The sequence below is a fragment of the Chaetomium globosum genome, genomic scaffold (assembly GCF_000143365.1).
Source record: "Chaetomium globosum CBS 148.51 scaffold_7 genomic scaffold, whole genome shotgun sequence".
NCBI lineage: Eukaryota > Fungi > Ascomycota > Sordariomycetes > Sordariales > Chaetomiaceae > Chaetomium > Chaetomium globosum.
The window spans coordinates 506928-522432 of NT_165982.1; the positions used below are offsets into that span (position 1 = coordinate 506928).

The 15505-nt window shown below is 57.1% G+C and overlaps 4 protein-coding genes across 4 annotated transcripts; 2 read left to right on the plus strand and 2 right to left on the minus strand.

The window, feature by feature from the left end:
* Positions 1-1404: 1404 nt before the first annotated feature.
* CHGG_09738 (uncharacterized protein) lies at positions 1405-6996 on the minus strand (the record flags this gene model as incomplete). The annotated part of the gene is made up of 6 exons (XM_001227664.1): positions 1405-4394; positions 4448-5497; positions 5665-5707; positions 5777-6026; positions 6120-6820; positions 6994-6996. 6 exons carry the CDS (start codon positions 6994-6996, stop codon positions 1405-1407), a joined length of 5037 nt encoding a protein of 1678 aa, XP_001227665.1.
* Positions 6997-8175: 1179 nt separating this feature from the next.
* CHGG_09739 (uncharacterized protein) lies at positions 8176-9736 on the minus strand (the record flags this gene model as incomplete). Its single annotated transcript, XM_001227665.1, has 3 exons — positions 8176-8263; positions 8568-8705; positions 8784-9736. The coding sequence occupies 3 exons, from the start codon at positions 9734-9736 to the stop codon at positions 8176-8178; spliced, it is 1179 nt and encodes a 392-aa protein (XP_001227666.1).
* Positions 9737-10797: 1061 nt separating this feature from the next.
* Positions 10798-12445, plus strand: CHGG_09740 (uncharacterized protein; the record flags this gene model as incomplete). Its single annotated transcript, XM_001227666.1, has 2 exons — positions 10798-12325; positions 12378-12445. The coding sequence occupies 2 exons, from the start codon at positions 10798-10800 to the stop codon at positions 12443-12445; spliced, it is 1596 nt and encodes a 531-aa protein (XP_001227667.1).
* Positions 12446-13567: 1122 nt separating this feature from the next.
* Positions 13568-15265, plus strand: CHGG_09741 (uncharacterized protein; the record flags this gene model as incomplete). The annotated part of the gene is made up of 5 exons (XM_001227667.1): positions 13568-13627; positions 13686-14600; positions 14725-14913; positions 15043-15072; positions 15134-15265. The coding sequence occupies 5 exons, from the start codon at positions 13568-13570 to the stop codon at positions 15263-15265; spliced, it is 1326 nt and encodes a 441-aa protein (XP_001227668.1).
* Between the last annotated feature and the right edge of the window lie 240 nt (positions 15266-15505).

A 15505-nucleotide genomic window follows, 5' to 3' on the forward strand; every position in this document is an offset into this window, starting at 1 on the left:
TGCTTCGGAGGATATCTACGTGTCTAGTAGACTGTGGCCGTCACTTGTCCTTTGCAGAGCCATTCGTGTTCAACGGGCGTGTGTCTCCTCTTTCTCATACCAGAGCATAACAGCCGAAGACAAAACAACATTTACATTGGCAAGCTGTAAATGATTGAATGCGGCGCTTGTGAACCCTCATAGGTTGTTGTTGAGTGGCATTGGCGTTGTTCCGTTGTAATCGTCTTCGTCCTCGGCGAGTCCTAGGCTCTAAAACCTTCCTCATCAGCACTCCTTGGGTTGATAATAGCTCAAGCAATATGTCGAAATTCACGGCGGTTACCGAGCACCCATCGTCCTCAGTCTTTTGACTTACAAGATTCGCGAGGAAAGACACCTACCTAGCTGAGAGCGAAAACTAACCTCGGACGAAAATGCTATCGCCGACTTGATAGAGTCCACGAGCGCCCCTTCTGGGCGCGGGTTCGGCGCGTGCCCTTGGACTCCATATCGGCCGGCAGGAACCTCGCTACCTTCCCGGTCTCCTTCTTAAATTCTTCGCGGACTCTGGCCGTTGAATTTCTGATGAAGACATCTGAACCAGGCAGCGTAGGCTACGCCGACGAGCTTCCTGTGCGGATATACTGCTTCCAAGTCTCACCGTATTCGGCGATGATGTATATTTCCTCACAGTCTTGAGACAACAGCAGGCGCCTGTGGCGGTTACAAATCTGCGTGTTATTAAAACCCCATGGCGACGTCGGCGAGCCCGAGGCGTGACAAGTGACGAAAAGTCCTTGTCTTTGCGGTTTAGGGCTCCGGAGTGCTGACACGGCCTCCCCCATGCTAGTGCTAGAGTTGAGCTCAAGGGCCGCGGGTTCTGTGTCTTGGGCTTTGGGGACTTCTGTTTCCCAGCCCGAGTGGGAGCCTTGGTTGACTGCGGTCCTAAGACCACTTGCTGGCCCTGAAGTAGGTGACATATGGGGCAATTTGGTATGTTGAAAAGCTGGGGTTGTGTGCTTTCGGCCAGCCCGGAGAAGCTCGCGCCCCTTTCACAGCCACCCGGTTGTCATTGAGTCGAAATAAACAGAAATAAAGGAAAGTATATTCCGGAAAAGGAACCCGAAGAAGAAAAATCGACGGCGGGTGAAGGCAACCTCTTTTTATTCCGAGATGAAGTACGTTTTGTCCCTACCTAGAAGTCCGGCCACCTAATTTTCGCTTCCGACTAAATGTGATGCTATCAAGTCGAAAAGAGGACAAGATCAATACAACCGCTACTTATGCATTCACCCAAAGTTGCTTATTAAAACATTCTAGCCATCCGGTCGCTATGAGTGTGCCATTACCCTCTCCAAACCACACAAACCAAACAAAACAACGAACGACTCCCTATCACCAATGTCCAGGCACCATGCAGTGCAATCAATCAAAAACCACGAACCCATTCGGCCCCATCCCAGGGAAACTCCCCCTCCTCGGCTTCTTCCCACCGCCGCCGCCGCCACCACCTCCCCGCCCAGGACCAGGCAATCCCAGCCCCGGACTAGAACCGCTCGCCGAACCCAAAGCAGGCGCCCCAAACTCCACGACCGTACCATCCTCCATCCTGATCCCCGCCGCGGCCACCCCACCAATACCAGCATCAGCACCACTCCCACTCCGACTGCGACTGTGACTGTAACTATGACTCCCCGCCGACCCCGACCGCGCCATATCCTCCCCTCCCATCGGCACCACCTCCCCAAGCACCACCCCAGTCCCCACCCCCGTCCCAGTAGCAGCCCCCGTTTCCGTCTCCTGGGGAGGCACAGCCCACTCCGCCAGCGGACTCAGATGCTGCTGCTGCTGCCCTATCCCCAACCCCAACCCCGCCCCCGCCCCCGCCACATCCCTCGCCTGCGCCAGCGCCCTCCCCCTCAGCGACGACGACAACGACGCTGGTCCTGACGCCGAGAGCGGCGAGCTGGTGGTGGATGGTGACGCCGGCGGCCAGGGCACGGGGGAGCCTGTTGAGCCCGCGGGCGGGCCTGCGCCTGCCGAGGGTGAGAGGGAGTGCGCGCGTCGGGAGCGGCCGTCGCGCGGTTGTTGTTGTTGTTGATGTTGTTGTTGGGCGCGCCGTGCGGCGGCGCCGCGGGTGGGCAGGATGCGGGCTGCGCGGCGGCCGGTGCGTAGGCGGAAGGGGTTGGTGATGGGGCGGGTTCGCGGGATGGTGCTGCTGGTGGGAGGTGGGAAGGACGTGCCTGCTGTTAGTGGCAGCGGTGGGGGGTTGTGGTAGTCGGGTTGGTGGTGGCTGTGGTTGTGTTGGTCGGCCCAGTGCCGGTAGGAGGTGTCGACGTCGGGGAAGGGTGTGTCCATCCTTGGGGAGGGCTCCGTTTCGGTGTAGGAGGGTCGGCGGCCGCGCGCGAAGGGGAAGGGCGCGAGCCGGGAGGATGGGGTCGGGATGGGGCGACTGCCGGTTGGGCTGCCCCCAGTTGCCATTGCGCTCGTTGCATATCCGGGCGGGCTGGCTCGTTGAGCTGGGTCTGTCCCGGTGGGTGATGGGGACGGCGAGCTTGACCGTGCGGAATGGATTGCCGCGGTCGGACTGTGGATGTTGATGCTGGGGTTTGACTGGTGCGAGCCGTCGCGCGACATAGGCTGAGAGGAGTATCCTGCCGGAGGACCGCCGTTGCTGCCGTGGAGGAGGAGCTGGGCAGTGTTGATGTTGCCGGGGTGGTGGTGCCTACTTGGGGGTAGGGTCGGAAAGGAGTGGGAGAGGGGATCGGAGGCGCTGGACCACTCGATACCAGATGAGCTGATCGGCGTACCGTCGGGGTGATAGACGACTGTGTCCCAGCGGCGAACGACAATTGGGACGCCGGCTTTAGAGAACAGTTCATCCGTGGGTATACCAGAGAGGGAAGGCGGGGGGAACGGAGAGGAGTGGCTTGCTGGGCTCGAGTTGGCTGACCGGCTGCCGCGGAAGATGCCCGAGGGAGGAACAATGAGTTCTTCCTCTGGCGGCGTCTGGGGTTTCTGAGGTCGAGGTGGTGACTTGTTGGGCTTGTCCGAAGGCATCACCGTCTTCTTCAGCATCTTTATTGTTGCCTCTGTCCAGCTCTTAGGGGACGACAAGATCTGCGTGAGGCCGCTTGAGAATTCTTCAGGGTGGATTTGCGCCACGTCGGTGTCGGGCGTCTTCTGGGCTTGGGGAACTGCCCAACTGTTTCTCCCAACAAGTGTCATAGGTCGAGCCATAGACTGGGAGCCAAAGCTGCCTCTCTGCCTGGGGGATGGCGGCGCTGCCTTCTTGATCTTATTTAGCTGCATCTCCGCCTCGCTCTGGGCTGTCAAGTGAGCCCCGGATGACGACGGTGAAGCATCCCTTCTGCTCAAGATGGAGCCGAGCGCAACCTCCCAGCTGAGTCCAACCCGCGGATCGCTCACGGTCATGGCTCTCCAGGAACCGGCACGATCATGGTATCGCCGAGTCTCCTGTCGCTTGAGTACTCTATGATGTGGAATAGAGCTTTGCCAGTCATCAAAGTATGCCGCGTCGTGTTGACGGTCGTATGGATCTGGCGGTAGTGAACTGGTGTCGACCGGATCCGTTGCCCCCACGTGAACCTGCGTCCCTGCCACAGACAACACAACAGTCTCCTGATCATCGTCCTCGGTGATCTCGGGCACCATTGGCATCACACCTGGTGTAGTAGGATATGGTACTAGCATTTGGGCGTCCTGTTCCAGCAACTCCGTTACCGGGGACTGGACCAAGTCGACGTCGCCATCACCAAGAGATCCCACCCGGCTGAGTTGACTGCTGTGAGACTGCATGGTTGCCGCATCGGACTGCGAGGAACTGCTGATCCGGTCAAAAACCGAGGCAGGATATTCCTCTCCAGAGCCATCGAGGATGTTCTTTTGAATAGTATGTGATAGGTCGTCGATTTGCCCTTGGATCCTGCCCAGCCGCTGTTCCAGGTGCGACTTAGCAACGGCGAGCTTCGGATACCGCTTCTCGAATCGAGTGAGATTCTTAAGGAGCTTCTCGCCATGTATGCAGAAGCGGCGGTAGTCATCGGGCAGACCGACTCTCGGGTCCTCCTGAATACGCCTGTCCGCGTCATCGTATGATCTGGCCCAAACGGCCACCGCTCGCTCGAGCCAGAATGGGATTTGGTGCTGCTCGTCCAGGGAGTCGATGAAGAAGGCCTGGACGACGCTATGGATACGGAGCAAGTCCAGGTAGTCGACGTGCCTATCGAAGCTCCGCTTAGAGCTGCGGGAACTTGTAGGTGAGATGTCATCGCTCTCAGACCGCTCGAGCAGGGCAAAGGCGATGAGAACTTTGAGCGTATTGTTGAGGCTCGCCTTCCTGTGGGTGGCGTCGCAGCTCTTGACGGGGGTGACCTTATCGAGCGCAGAAATGCCTGTAGGGAGTTAGCGATCTCCAAGTCTTGTAGTAGGATGGGTGTGTTCATACCGAGCGCGAGCATTTCGACCGGAACGTGCTGATCGAAGAAGACCAACAACGACATCAAGTTCAGCGCCTCGTTCTCGCCCCTATTCTCCAGCTGCTCTCGCACAACCTTGTATGCCGGCAGATTCCCCGCCTTCGGCCGATTCCGATACGACCTGAGATACCTCGACAACGGCTCTCTCGTCGCCTTCAGATGCTGTGCTGCAACGTGAATCATCAGCGGCAACCTCCCCATCAAGCCCACCAGCTCCAGCGCGATGGCCTGATCCTCCACACTCCACGGCCGCCGCCTCTCCGTCTCAAGCAACAATAAATCCTGCGCCTCCTGCGCGGTCATCAGCCCAAGCTCCATAACTTGCGGGTTATCAAATCGCGGGTCCCCGGTCACCGCCCGCTCGGTCGACGTATAGATCAAGCTCGTGTTCCTCGCATCCGGGATAAACTCATGCAAGCCCGGCGTATCAAACTGCACACCATCAAAAACGATCAACCACTCCGACTGCGCACTCAACCAGCGCCTCACAATATGGACAATCCTCCTCGGGTCCCTCAACTCATCCACATCGCGCTGATCGACCAGGCCCTTCAGGGCCTCGTTCCTCGCGATGCGCCAGAACCAGTACTCGAGCTCCTGGCGGCTCTTGGCGCGCACCCAGTAGACGCCGCCCGGGTAGTCGTCGCGGTGCTGGAAGACGTACTGGCGGGCGAGGTGGGTCTTGCCGCCGCCGGGCAGGCACTGGATCAGCACGGCCGAGGTGCCCTCGGAGCGGCGCTTGCGGTCCATGAGCATCTCGTGCAGCCCGCGCAGCTCGTCCTCGCGGCCGATGAAGTACGAGTTGGGGCGGAACGTCTCCGGGTGGATGAAGAGCGGCTCGTGGTCGGGCTCGGGGAGGGGTTGGGACTCGGGGAGCGCGGGGAGGAGTTTGGGGGAGTACGCCGTCGGAGGCGTGGCTGGGTGGGCGGTGTCGGTTAGGAGGGGCGCGGAGATGGATCGGCCGGGCTCTAGGGGCGGTGGTTGGACTGGGGATGGGGTGATCCCATTGCTATTCTGGGCTATCGAAAACAAGAATAAATCAGCGCGGGTCCTTTGAATAATCAGGGGTGTTCATGGTTCCCGTGGAACGACTCCTGCTCAACCCCTGCAGCGTGCGACTCCTGTCCTTCAAGGAGCCCCCCGTGATACATGTGCCACCCCTGACTGGTTGGGAAAATCAGCCTACCAATTGCCTGCTGCGAGTTTCCGCCAGGGAGAGACGCAGCACCCTGTGCAGATTCAAGTCAGCTCAGTGCTCCCAGTGGTTTTTCATGCGAGTACATGTACTGGGAACTCACATATTGCCGAGCACGCTCGAAGTACTCCAGATTCGCTCTAACCCGGCGCTGATCCTCTTCCACTTCCCAGCGGATTGGTATCACTTCGGGGGCGTCCGCAATCCACTCTCGAATGGCCGTAGAGACGGTCCGGTAGCCGGGCGCATTCTCGCTCTCGAACTTGCACATGCGAGAATGTGTAGCTTCGATGCCGTAGTACGTGACACCGACAAGTTGTGGGCTTGCAGATGAGGCGTCCACGACCAGAATCCTGGGAATGTTAGTGTTTGCTCGGGGATTCCGGGCGTGCCACGTTGAACAGTGTGATACCGTGATACCAGGGGATGAACGGAAAAGAACTCACTTCGACCCTTTTACATCTGTCTTTTGGTTCTCATGCGCCATGTGGATCTTGAACTTCTGGTAAATATCCAAGAAATGGCTGGATATCTGCTGGAGCGTCTCATTGTCCTTCTTAAGCGACTTGAGGAGCACGGATTCGGACTCAAAGATTTTCTTCGGGACAACAGCATCCGCCATTCTTTGTATTATCCCACCCCACGCGGCTGCATTCGACCCGTTGTGTGGTGTTCCCAAAAAGATGATACCATACGTTGAAACGTAGATCGAGCGGAGGTCTTCCTGGTTGGGATCTCGCAGGTCATTCGAATACAGGAGCGCCCGCTTTGTGACTATGCCGCCGAGGCTGTGGACGACCCATATGATGGGGTTCCGTTCAGTCCCTTCGCTCTTGCGGTAGTGGGTGAGAGTCGTGACGAGAGTTTGTGCGTGATGATGGATGAAGTTGTCACTCGGACTCTTCGCAGGCCGTTCCCAGAACCCTCCGTACACATCGGCGTTGTACCCGTATACCAGCACGTTGGCATGTTGGTCCTTCAACGAAGTCGGCAGCAAGTCGGCGGGCCAGTACACCCCGTTCGGAGCCGTCCATGTCTTCTCTGGCGCCCCGTTGAGGCCGTGGACGAGGACGATGTCGGCTTTGGCTTGTGGATGATGGTAGACGGCTGTAAGCTCGAACCGGCTCGGGTGTTTGTTGATAGAGGCCTGGTGGATAAGGTCAGTTGTCTCCCGGAAGTATTTAGCGAAGACGGCCATGGACATGGGCCGTGCCGCACTCGCAGCCGGCAGATGGAGGCTGGCGGGGGTATCTGAGGACCAGACACTTGGGTATGGACTTCGGTTTGTGGTAGGACTGGAAAGGTGTTGGTTCTACGTACCATGGTGCACTAACTGCCGGCGGCCCAGAAGGTGAAATGGGATGTGCTACGAACCATTCCTGGCGTTTTAGTCCCAAATGAATGCAATGACGAATAGCTGAGGCACAGAAGTCGAAAAGGTGTCCTTGGTTCTCTTATATGGCACCTAAACGTTGCCTGGTGCTTCGCCACCAAAGGGGAAGGCGAGGCTACTAGGGTGCGAAGATCTCCAGAGGTAGGTACACAAAAGAGAGTCGTGCGCCGTGAGGAGTCCTTCTTTTACCATTTAGTGAGCCGTTTTCCGCGCAGCAGACATCGCCCGCTGATTGCCCATCGGCGGAGCTTGATAGACATTGCTCTCTGGTGCAGACTTTCGCCGAGACAGCCGCGGTTCACGACTCCAGGACAAATACGGCGTGGGGAAGGCCTGTCACGCGGCGGCTGAGAAAGTGACCAACGGTGGGCAGCTGAGCCCTCTTTGGGTGGTGTCCCTCCATCAGGTTGGGAGGGGTAGCATCGAATTGTCTCAAACGTCGGGCACAGGACTTCAACAGGTCGGTTCAGGAAATAAGGGGTTAGCCTTGGTTTCCCGAAATCGCCTTCTTGATCTTCCCGATTATCGTTGGCTGCCGTCACTACGGGGCGGGACGCTGCTGCGAGACGAAGGCGAAGCATGCACTCATCCTTCGCTGACGCGAATAGGACTTCCGCATTGCGATAGGCGCCTCAGTTCGGTGTGCGGCAGTGTGTCACCGCCCCCCTGGTCGCCCACACTGCGCGGTTCCGCGGGTTGGTTCCGGCCAAGACTGCCGTGCAAGGGTGTGTCAGGGCGTTGCCGCTAACGGTTTTGAGTGACCGGCTCTGCGGGCCACTGTGAAGATATAATAAATGAAGACGAGGCAGATGTTGTCGTCAGCAATCGATCAACCTCATAAGGCTGGCTATGACGCCGACTGTCGGTATCTTAGTGGGAATGGAGTTGCTGAATACGTTGTGGGTTTGTAATAGAATTAATCGCTATGGATCATTATTCCTTAGTTGGATATCTGCTCTCGCGACCGAGTTGTCGTTTGTTCCGAGCCGAACGTTCAGCCCGTGAATCAAACACGCCGCCGCTCGCTCAAGGAAAAATTGAATCACATGGGTTCTTCATCACTTTTGTTGCTAGTGTATCGATATTTCGATACGATCGCCGGCCCTTCTTTAGCCGCGACCTAGAGTGTGCAACCCATACAGCCAAGAGGGCATGTTCAAATGATCATGGAACCAGGGCCCCGGCTGTTCGCGGCGGCTGTTAAACAGAGAGATCACACCTCAAGATTTGAGAGCGGGCGAGCTAAACGGTCTACGTCGGGATCCGGCCGGAGAAAGGTCGACACATTGGCCACGAACAACGAGACTGACATACCGAAAAGTCGTATCCCCGACGTGCCACAGTAGGCGACATAAGACCGCATTGAAACCTCCCCCTAGGTCGTCGGGCAAGCCGTTCCTGGGTCAGGAATCACGGCCTGCCAAGGCAGTGATTGTTGTGCAAAACCAACCCGAGCTTCGGTGTGACGGCGTCGGGCCAAACACGCGGTGTCATACCATACCGAATGCGACGGCCTGCTTCGGCATAATTGTTGGAAGGGCTGGTGGCAAAGGTCTCGCGAAGTCGTGATAACTGACGGTATTCGGAGAGCCAAGCCCTGACGTTGAGAAAGCAGGGGGTCTTGGGGGCGTCGCAGGTTCTTGTCAGGACAAGGACATCGCTTGGCGTGGTTTTGTTTTCATCTGCTCACTCCTTAGGAGCAAGCATGAGGACATACTCCCTTGTACTTGAGCCGAACTGAACCATATCCTTGTTTCGCAGTTCGAGGTATCGGCTCTCGGGAACCCTTTCGCCATTGAGCATCGTGCCATTTGCGCTCTCCAAGTCGATTAGGTACGGTTTAACCCGTCCAATCTTGTCACCAAATTCGTTGCGTTTCTCAGTATATCGGAACTGGATGACGGCGTGCTGTTTACTAAGGCTTGGATGCTCGGCAGGGAGATCGACGACAGTGAGGTCTCTGCCAACTAGCCAGCAGCTCCGAGCTCCGAGTTCGATCGCGTCAACGATATTTTGGTCCTTAAAAATGAACAACTTCCAGGAATCGCGCGGGGGTGGCTTCCTCGCTTCCGGCGGCTCGTGGTACTTTAACGTGATGATAGTGCCGTCAGCTTGCGTCACGGAATTGGAGGCTGCCGCGAGCACGCCGGAGTTCCCAAAGTTGGGCTTCTCCTTCGGTTTTTCTGGCTCTTCGCCTTTGCTGACAGCGAAGGAGTCATCTTGGGAAGGGAGCGGACCAGAACGTCGAATTAGACTTTGACCGCTGCCGGGCTTGGGGTAATCCCCTCCATCGGGTCCAATCTCCCGTCGCGGTGCCCTGCCATCCGGGCTTCGCCGGCTTCGACGCTCGTGCCTATCTCCACCACCACCTCGATGTCGCCTCTCGTCGTCTCGCTGCCCGCTTCGATGCCTGCGGCTGCCGCGGTCGCGGTCACGGTCTCTTTCCCTCCTGTTCCCTCGATCATTTGACCGGGACGGGCGGTCTTTCGAATCCGGTGTTCTTGAACGGCGCCGTCCCCCCCGTTCCCGAGATCGGGATCGATTGCTCCGTCTACTAGCGTCGTTGTCCTGAGGCCTACCGTTCCGGCTGCCCCTCGAATATTCAGGCCTATTATCATATTTCTCGCGACGCGACCTTTGATCGTCGCGTTCTGGAATCTCGTCGTTCATGCTGACTGTTTTGCGGCTCGCTGCAAACTACTTTTTCTCTCTCTTAATTTCGGAATCGTCGGGATGATTGGTGTGCAATTTCTGCCAATTTGGGCGCAATGGGTGGTTGTGGCGATCTGTGGCCACTGCACGATGTCTGATTTCTCGAACGGCAACGGCACGAGGCTGCCTTGCCTCTTTTTTTGGGCTGAACAGGGCGCGCTAGCGTCGGCTTGGACGAGCTTGCAATGTGGGGCTGGCTGCCTGGCGCCTGCTTGTCTGTTCGTTCGCAGTGAGGTACTTCGTATGGAGCCGCTTCCACTCTGTGCAACCTGGAAGCGGAACAGGGCAGTGATCAGGGGGCCAAATGACTCCCAGGCTTTGGCTGTTAGTTACATAATCCGCCTGCGTACGGCGCATGCCTTTGGTGACCGCCCGCTCAGCTTGGGCCCTGTTTTCCCACTTCCAACACATCCATCTCTACCCAGGTCACCAGAACATCCAATACCGGGTTTGACGTTTCTTCCGCCGATGGGACCCCAGAAGCGCGCCTTTACCGGACTCTCTTTACCGACATTTCCAACATCCGTCCTCAACCTTTTCTCTTCTCTTCTTCCGATCCCTTTCAGTCCACTCGACCCCACCCCGCTTACTTAGAAGTCACCGTGCCACCACTCGCACCAAGTCCCAGCTTCAACACCCTCCCCGACCGACACACCCTTGCTACCCGACATTTAGCGTCCCTTGTGGTCCGGCTGCAAGGCAACATCTTCACCGTCGAGTCATACCGGCCTCTGGTGCTCCGCATTTACTCTCCGTCTACTCGGAGACGCTTGAATACCGTTCCATCCGGCACCTATAAGCCGGCAAGATTCCCCCAACAACTCGTAAGCGGAAAGCCGCTGAGGCGACGATATCCTCTGCTGCCACCGCTACCAACAAGAGGATATTCGCCTCAGCCGGCCCCGAGATCGCACCGCCCACTCCAGTAACTACAGGGTCCAACGGCGATATGGATACCGATGACGACTTCATGTCCAACGTCTCTAGTGAAGACGACCTGCACCCGGATGATAGCGACAATGACATCTCCGGCGACGAAGGTTTGTCGTTCTGGCGATCATGGCCGGCATTTCGGCTCGTTTGTTCCTCCGAGGGGTGCTAACGTTACTGGTTCTGTAGACTTCGCCTTCGACGATGAACCTGATGTAGATATCGACTCACAAAAGGAAATCGGATATAAAAAGAAAGCCGCCTATGATATCAGCTTCAGGGTCTTTCAGCCGAGCGATATCCAGAGACAACAAGACGAGCTGATCGACGAGGTCAACATGATCCTGGATATCTCCAAAGCAGAGGCGGCCATCCTCCTTCGATATTTCAGGTGGAATAAGGAGCGGTTGATTGAAGACTATATGGACAGGCCAAGCCAAGTTCTCGATGCTGCCGGCCTTTCCCAGTCGACAGCCGGTCCACCCAGGATGAAAATCATCCCCAACTTTGTCTGCGACATCTGCTGCGAAGACGAGCCCGGACTGGAGTCGTTTGCCCTCAAGTGCGGTCACAGGTACTGTGTGGACTGCTATCGCCACTACCTGTCGCAGAAGATTCAAGGAGAGGGTGAAGCAGCCCGCATCCAATGCCCCTCCGAGGGTTGCACAATCATCATCGACGCCCGATCGTTGGATCTTCTCGTCACGCCAGAGTTGACCGAACGGTACCACGAATTGCTCCATCGAACCTACGTGGAAGACAAGGAAACACTCAAATGGTGTCCCGCACCAGACTGCCAAAATGCCGTCGAATGCGGCGTGAAAAAGAAAGACCTCGACAAGGTGGTTCCCACCGTCTCCTGTCTCTGCAGCCACCGGTTCTGTTTTGGTTGTATATTAAACGACCACCAACCGGCGCCGTGCGAGTTAGTAAAGAAGTGGCTGAAGAAGTGTGCCGATGACTCAGAGACTGCCAACTGGATATCGGCCAATACTAAGGAGTGTCCGAAGTGCAACAGTACAATCGAAAAGAACGGCGGCTGCAATCACATGACTTGCCGGAAATGCAAGCACGAGTTCTGCTGGATGTGCATGGGGCTTTGGTCTGAACACGGCACGAGCTGGTACAACTGCAACCGGTTCGAAGAGAAGAGCGGGCTGGACGCCAGAGACGCGCAAGCTAAATCCCGAGTGTCTCTGGAACGTTACTTGCATTACTACAACCGGTACGCCAACCACGATCAATCAGCTCGCCTAGACAAGGACATCTACCACAAGACGGAAAAGAAGATGGTACAGCTACAGAAGGAATCGGGTATGTCCTGGATCGAGGTGCAGTACCTGAACTCCGCCTCGCAGGCGCTCCAGACGTGCCGCCAGACCCTGATGTGGACGTATGCTTTTGCCTTCTATCTCGCCCGCAACAACTTGACCGAGATCTTTGAAGACAACCAAAAGGATCTGGAAATGGCTGTCGAGGCTCTCTCCGAGATGTTTGAAAAGCCGATATCAGAACTCGCCGACTCGAAACTCAAGGTGGAAATCATGGACAAGACGTCGTACTGCAACAAGCGCAGGGTGATTCTTCTCGACGATACTGCCCAGAACCTGGCTGAAGGTATGTTTATGTGGACGGTTCTCTAGGGTTACAGGCGACTGACAAGCACTAGGACGGTGGACCTTCAATATCGAATTGACTGGCGCCATGCCTAACAGCGGGCCGAGCGCTCAGCGTTAGAGGGGCGTTTTGGTCGGGTTTGGCATCGCAAGATTGCGCACATGGATGGGCGAAGCATCACATATTACGCTCCTGCGGAGAGGTGGTTAGGTGTCAAGATACAGGTTGACCTTGGGGTTCTGGCCAGAACGGTGCATTGGGCGTTGCTTGAACCCGCTTGAGCCCGGCACGTGAAGCATGGCCGAGCGGGATTTGTGTTGCGAATGGGCATAGATTGGGCACGTCTCTGGAGTTTGCACGGGAGTGTACATATTATCTGGGATTGAAAGCGGCAGGTCGGGAGGGTGGGGACGGAACCGGGTTTTGGCATGCAATCAATGGAAGTTATCAATATTTAGCGTTTCTCTCAAAGTGCGAAGATCAATCCTTCCCTGTATCATCAGTAGTCGTCGTCGGATGAACATGATAGGCTTCCTGTCGTACCCGAGATCGGGAACCAAGCACACGGGGGACGATTTCCCGGATGTTGGGGCCCCCTCCACCCCACTTCGCCTGTCAAGTTCCCGCTTGGCACGCTGACGTTCGGGTCTTCGCTGATGAGATGGAAGAATTCTTACGCGAGTCGTCCGATGATGGGAAGAATGGATAAAATGTGGCTCGAGATGTGCTGTAAAAGAGAGGTGACTTTACCATTGATGCTGGTCCTCTCAGCGCTCCCTCACATTTCCCAAGTCATAAGCATCCTACGAATTACATACTCGGAGGCGGCCGAGATTTGGGAAGCGGTTCTCGGTTGGCCGCTGGTTTCCGTGCGCGGGCGGTTCCAGGTTCCCCCGCAAAGCGCGGAATGGGTCAATTCTCACCCGCTGCCGAGCGCCCTTTCCGAGGGGCGGAGACATGCCGTGGGGAGGCCCCGGCCCCACGATGAACCAGGGACCACGGCACTGCCGTCGGCCATTCACGGGATAGGACCCCATCTCGGCCTCGCTGTAATGGCGAGTTGAGGGAAGGTGTCATGGGGTATGGTGCTGCGATGACTTCTCCCTGAATTGGATTTTTGTTCTTTTTACTTCTCTTACCTTGTTTGACATTTTGTGTTCTGTCCCACAGCGAGAGCGGTTTGTTGATTTGGTTGCCGTTCGATTGTCCTTGACCCTCCGCTACCCGAACCCTTAAGTCAAGATGCCGTCAACAGCCATGTGCATGAGAACGCTACGTGCGTACGCCAAGTATGGTCAGAACGTGGGTTGCCCCCAGCTTTCATCCATCCGTCGAGCCTACTAACGGCGATTCTCGACAGCATGCTGCGCTCTTCGCGCGGTCCTTCTCGGCCACAGCCCGCCGCCGCGACATCAACAAGGTCTACCCCTCTGCCGCCGAGGCGATCAAGGACATGAAGCCGAATTCGACTCTTCTTTGTGGCGGATTCGGCCTGTGCGGCGTACCAGACACTCTAATTGACGAGGTACTCAAGAAGCCCGAGCTCAAGGGCATTACCGCCGTCTCGAACAATGCGGGCACCGACAACAGCGGCCTCGGCAAGCTGCTACGCACCAAGCAGATCAAGAAGATGATCGCCTCGTACATCGGCGAAAACAAGACCTTCGAAAGCATGTATCTGACGGGCGAGGTGGAGCTAGAGCTGACACCCCAGGGCACACTTGCCGAGCGGTGCGCGGCTGGTGGCAAGGGTATCCCCGCCTTCTACACGCCGGCCGCCTTTGGCACGGTCGTCCAGACCGGCGAGCTGCCGCTGCGCAACAAGCCCGATGGCACTCCCGACCAGTTCTCGTACCCCAAGGACGTCAAGGTATTCAACGGCAAGAGCTACTTGCTGGAGCACTCCATTGCGGGCGACTATGCCTTTGTCAAGGCCTACAAGGCGGACCGGCTCGGCAACTGCCAGTTCCGCCTCGCTGCCAACAACTTCAACGGCGCCATGGGGCGCAACGCCAAGATGACGATTGTCGAGGCCGAGCACATCGTCGAGCCCGGCGAGATTCCGGCCCGAGGCGGTCCACCTGCCCGGCATCTACGTCAAGCGCGTTATCCCAGAGCACAGCCGGAGAAGAACATCGAGAAGTACACGTGGAGCAAGGACCCCGCTGAGGCCGCCGAGGATCCCAAGTGCCGCCGCGGCGCTGGGCACGGGCGACACCAAGGCCAAGCGCGAGCGCATCGTCAAGCGCGCGGCCAAGGAGTTCAAGAACGGCATGTACGCCAACCTGGGCATCGGCATGCCCATGCTCGCCCCTGGGTTCGTCGGCGAGGACGTCGAGGTGATGCTGCAGAGCGAGAACGGCATCTTGGGGCTGGGCCCCTACCCGCTCAAGGGCAAGGAGGACGCGGACCTGATCAACGCCGGCAAGGAGACGGTCACGCTCAAGCCGGGCGCGTCCGTGTTCGGGTCCGAGGAGAGCTTCGGCATGATCCGCAGCGGCCGCATCAACCTGACCATCCTGGGCGCCATGCAGGTCAGCGCCGTCGGTGACCTGGCCCAACTGGATGTTGCCGGGCAAGGTCAAGGGGTTCGGCGGCGCCATGGATCTGGTCAGCAACCCCAGCGCTACCAAAGTCGTGGTCACCATGGAGCACACCGATAAGAAAGGCAATCCCAAGATTGTCAAGCAGTGCGCTAATTCCCGCTGACGGGCAAGACGTGCGTGTCGAGAATCCTTACCGAGCTGGTGGGTTTCTGTCCTGTCTTTGATATGTGTGATACGAAGGAAGTGCTGACTTGATGAACAGGGTGTCTTTGACGTCGACTTTGCCAAGGGCCTCACATTGATCGAAATTGCTGATGGCGTGACGGTGGACGAGATCAAGGCCAAGACTGAAGCACCCTTCAAGGTTGCTGATGACTTGAAGCCCATGCTTTGAGGTGCTTGTTTGATAGGGTCAAGATCAAGATGGGGGGATGGTGGTTTGGGACAGATCTGTATATATTGTAGATACCTTGGGTAAGTGGCTTAGCGTTGGGAATGTCACAACGGCGCGTCCGGTTATGATTGAATGAATATCATTCTCTTAGTACGATTGAGGAGTTCCGTTGCTTTCCTTGTGTAGACTTGTCACCAACTGCGATGTTATTAGAATCCTTGCTGGACATATGAGCACATC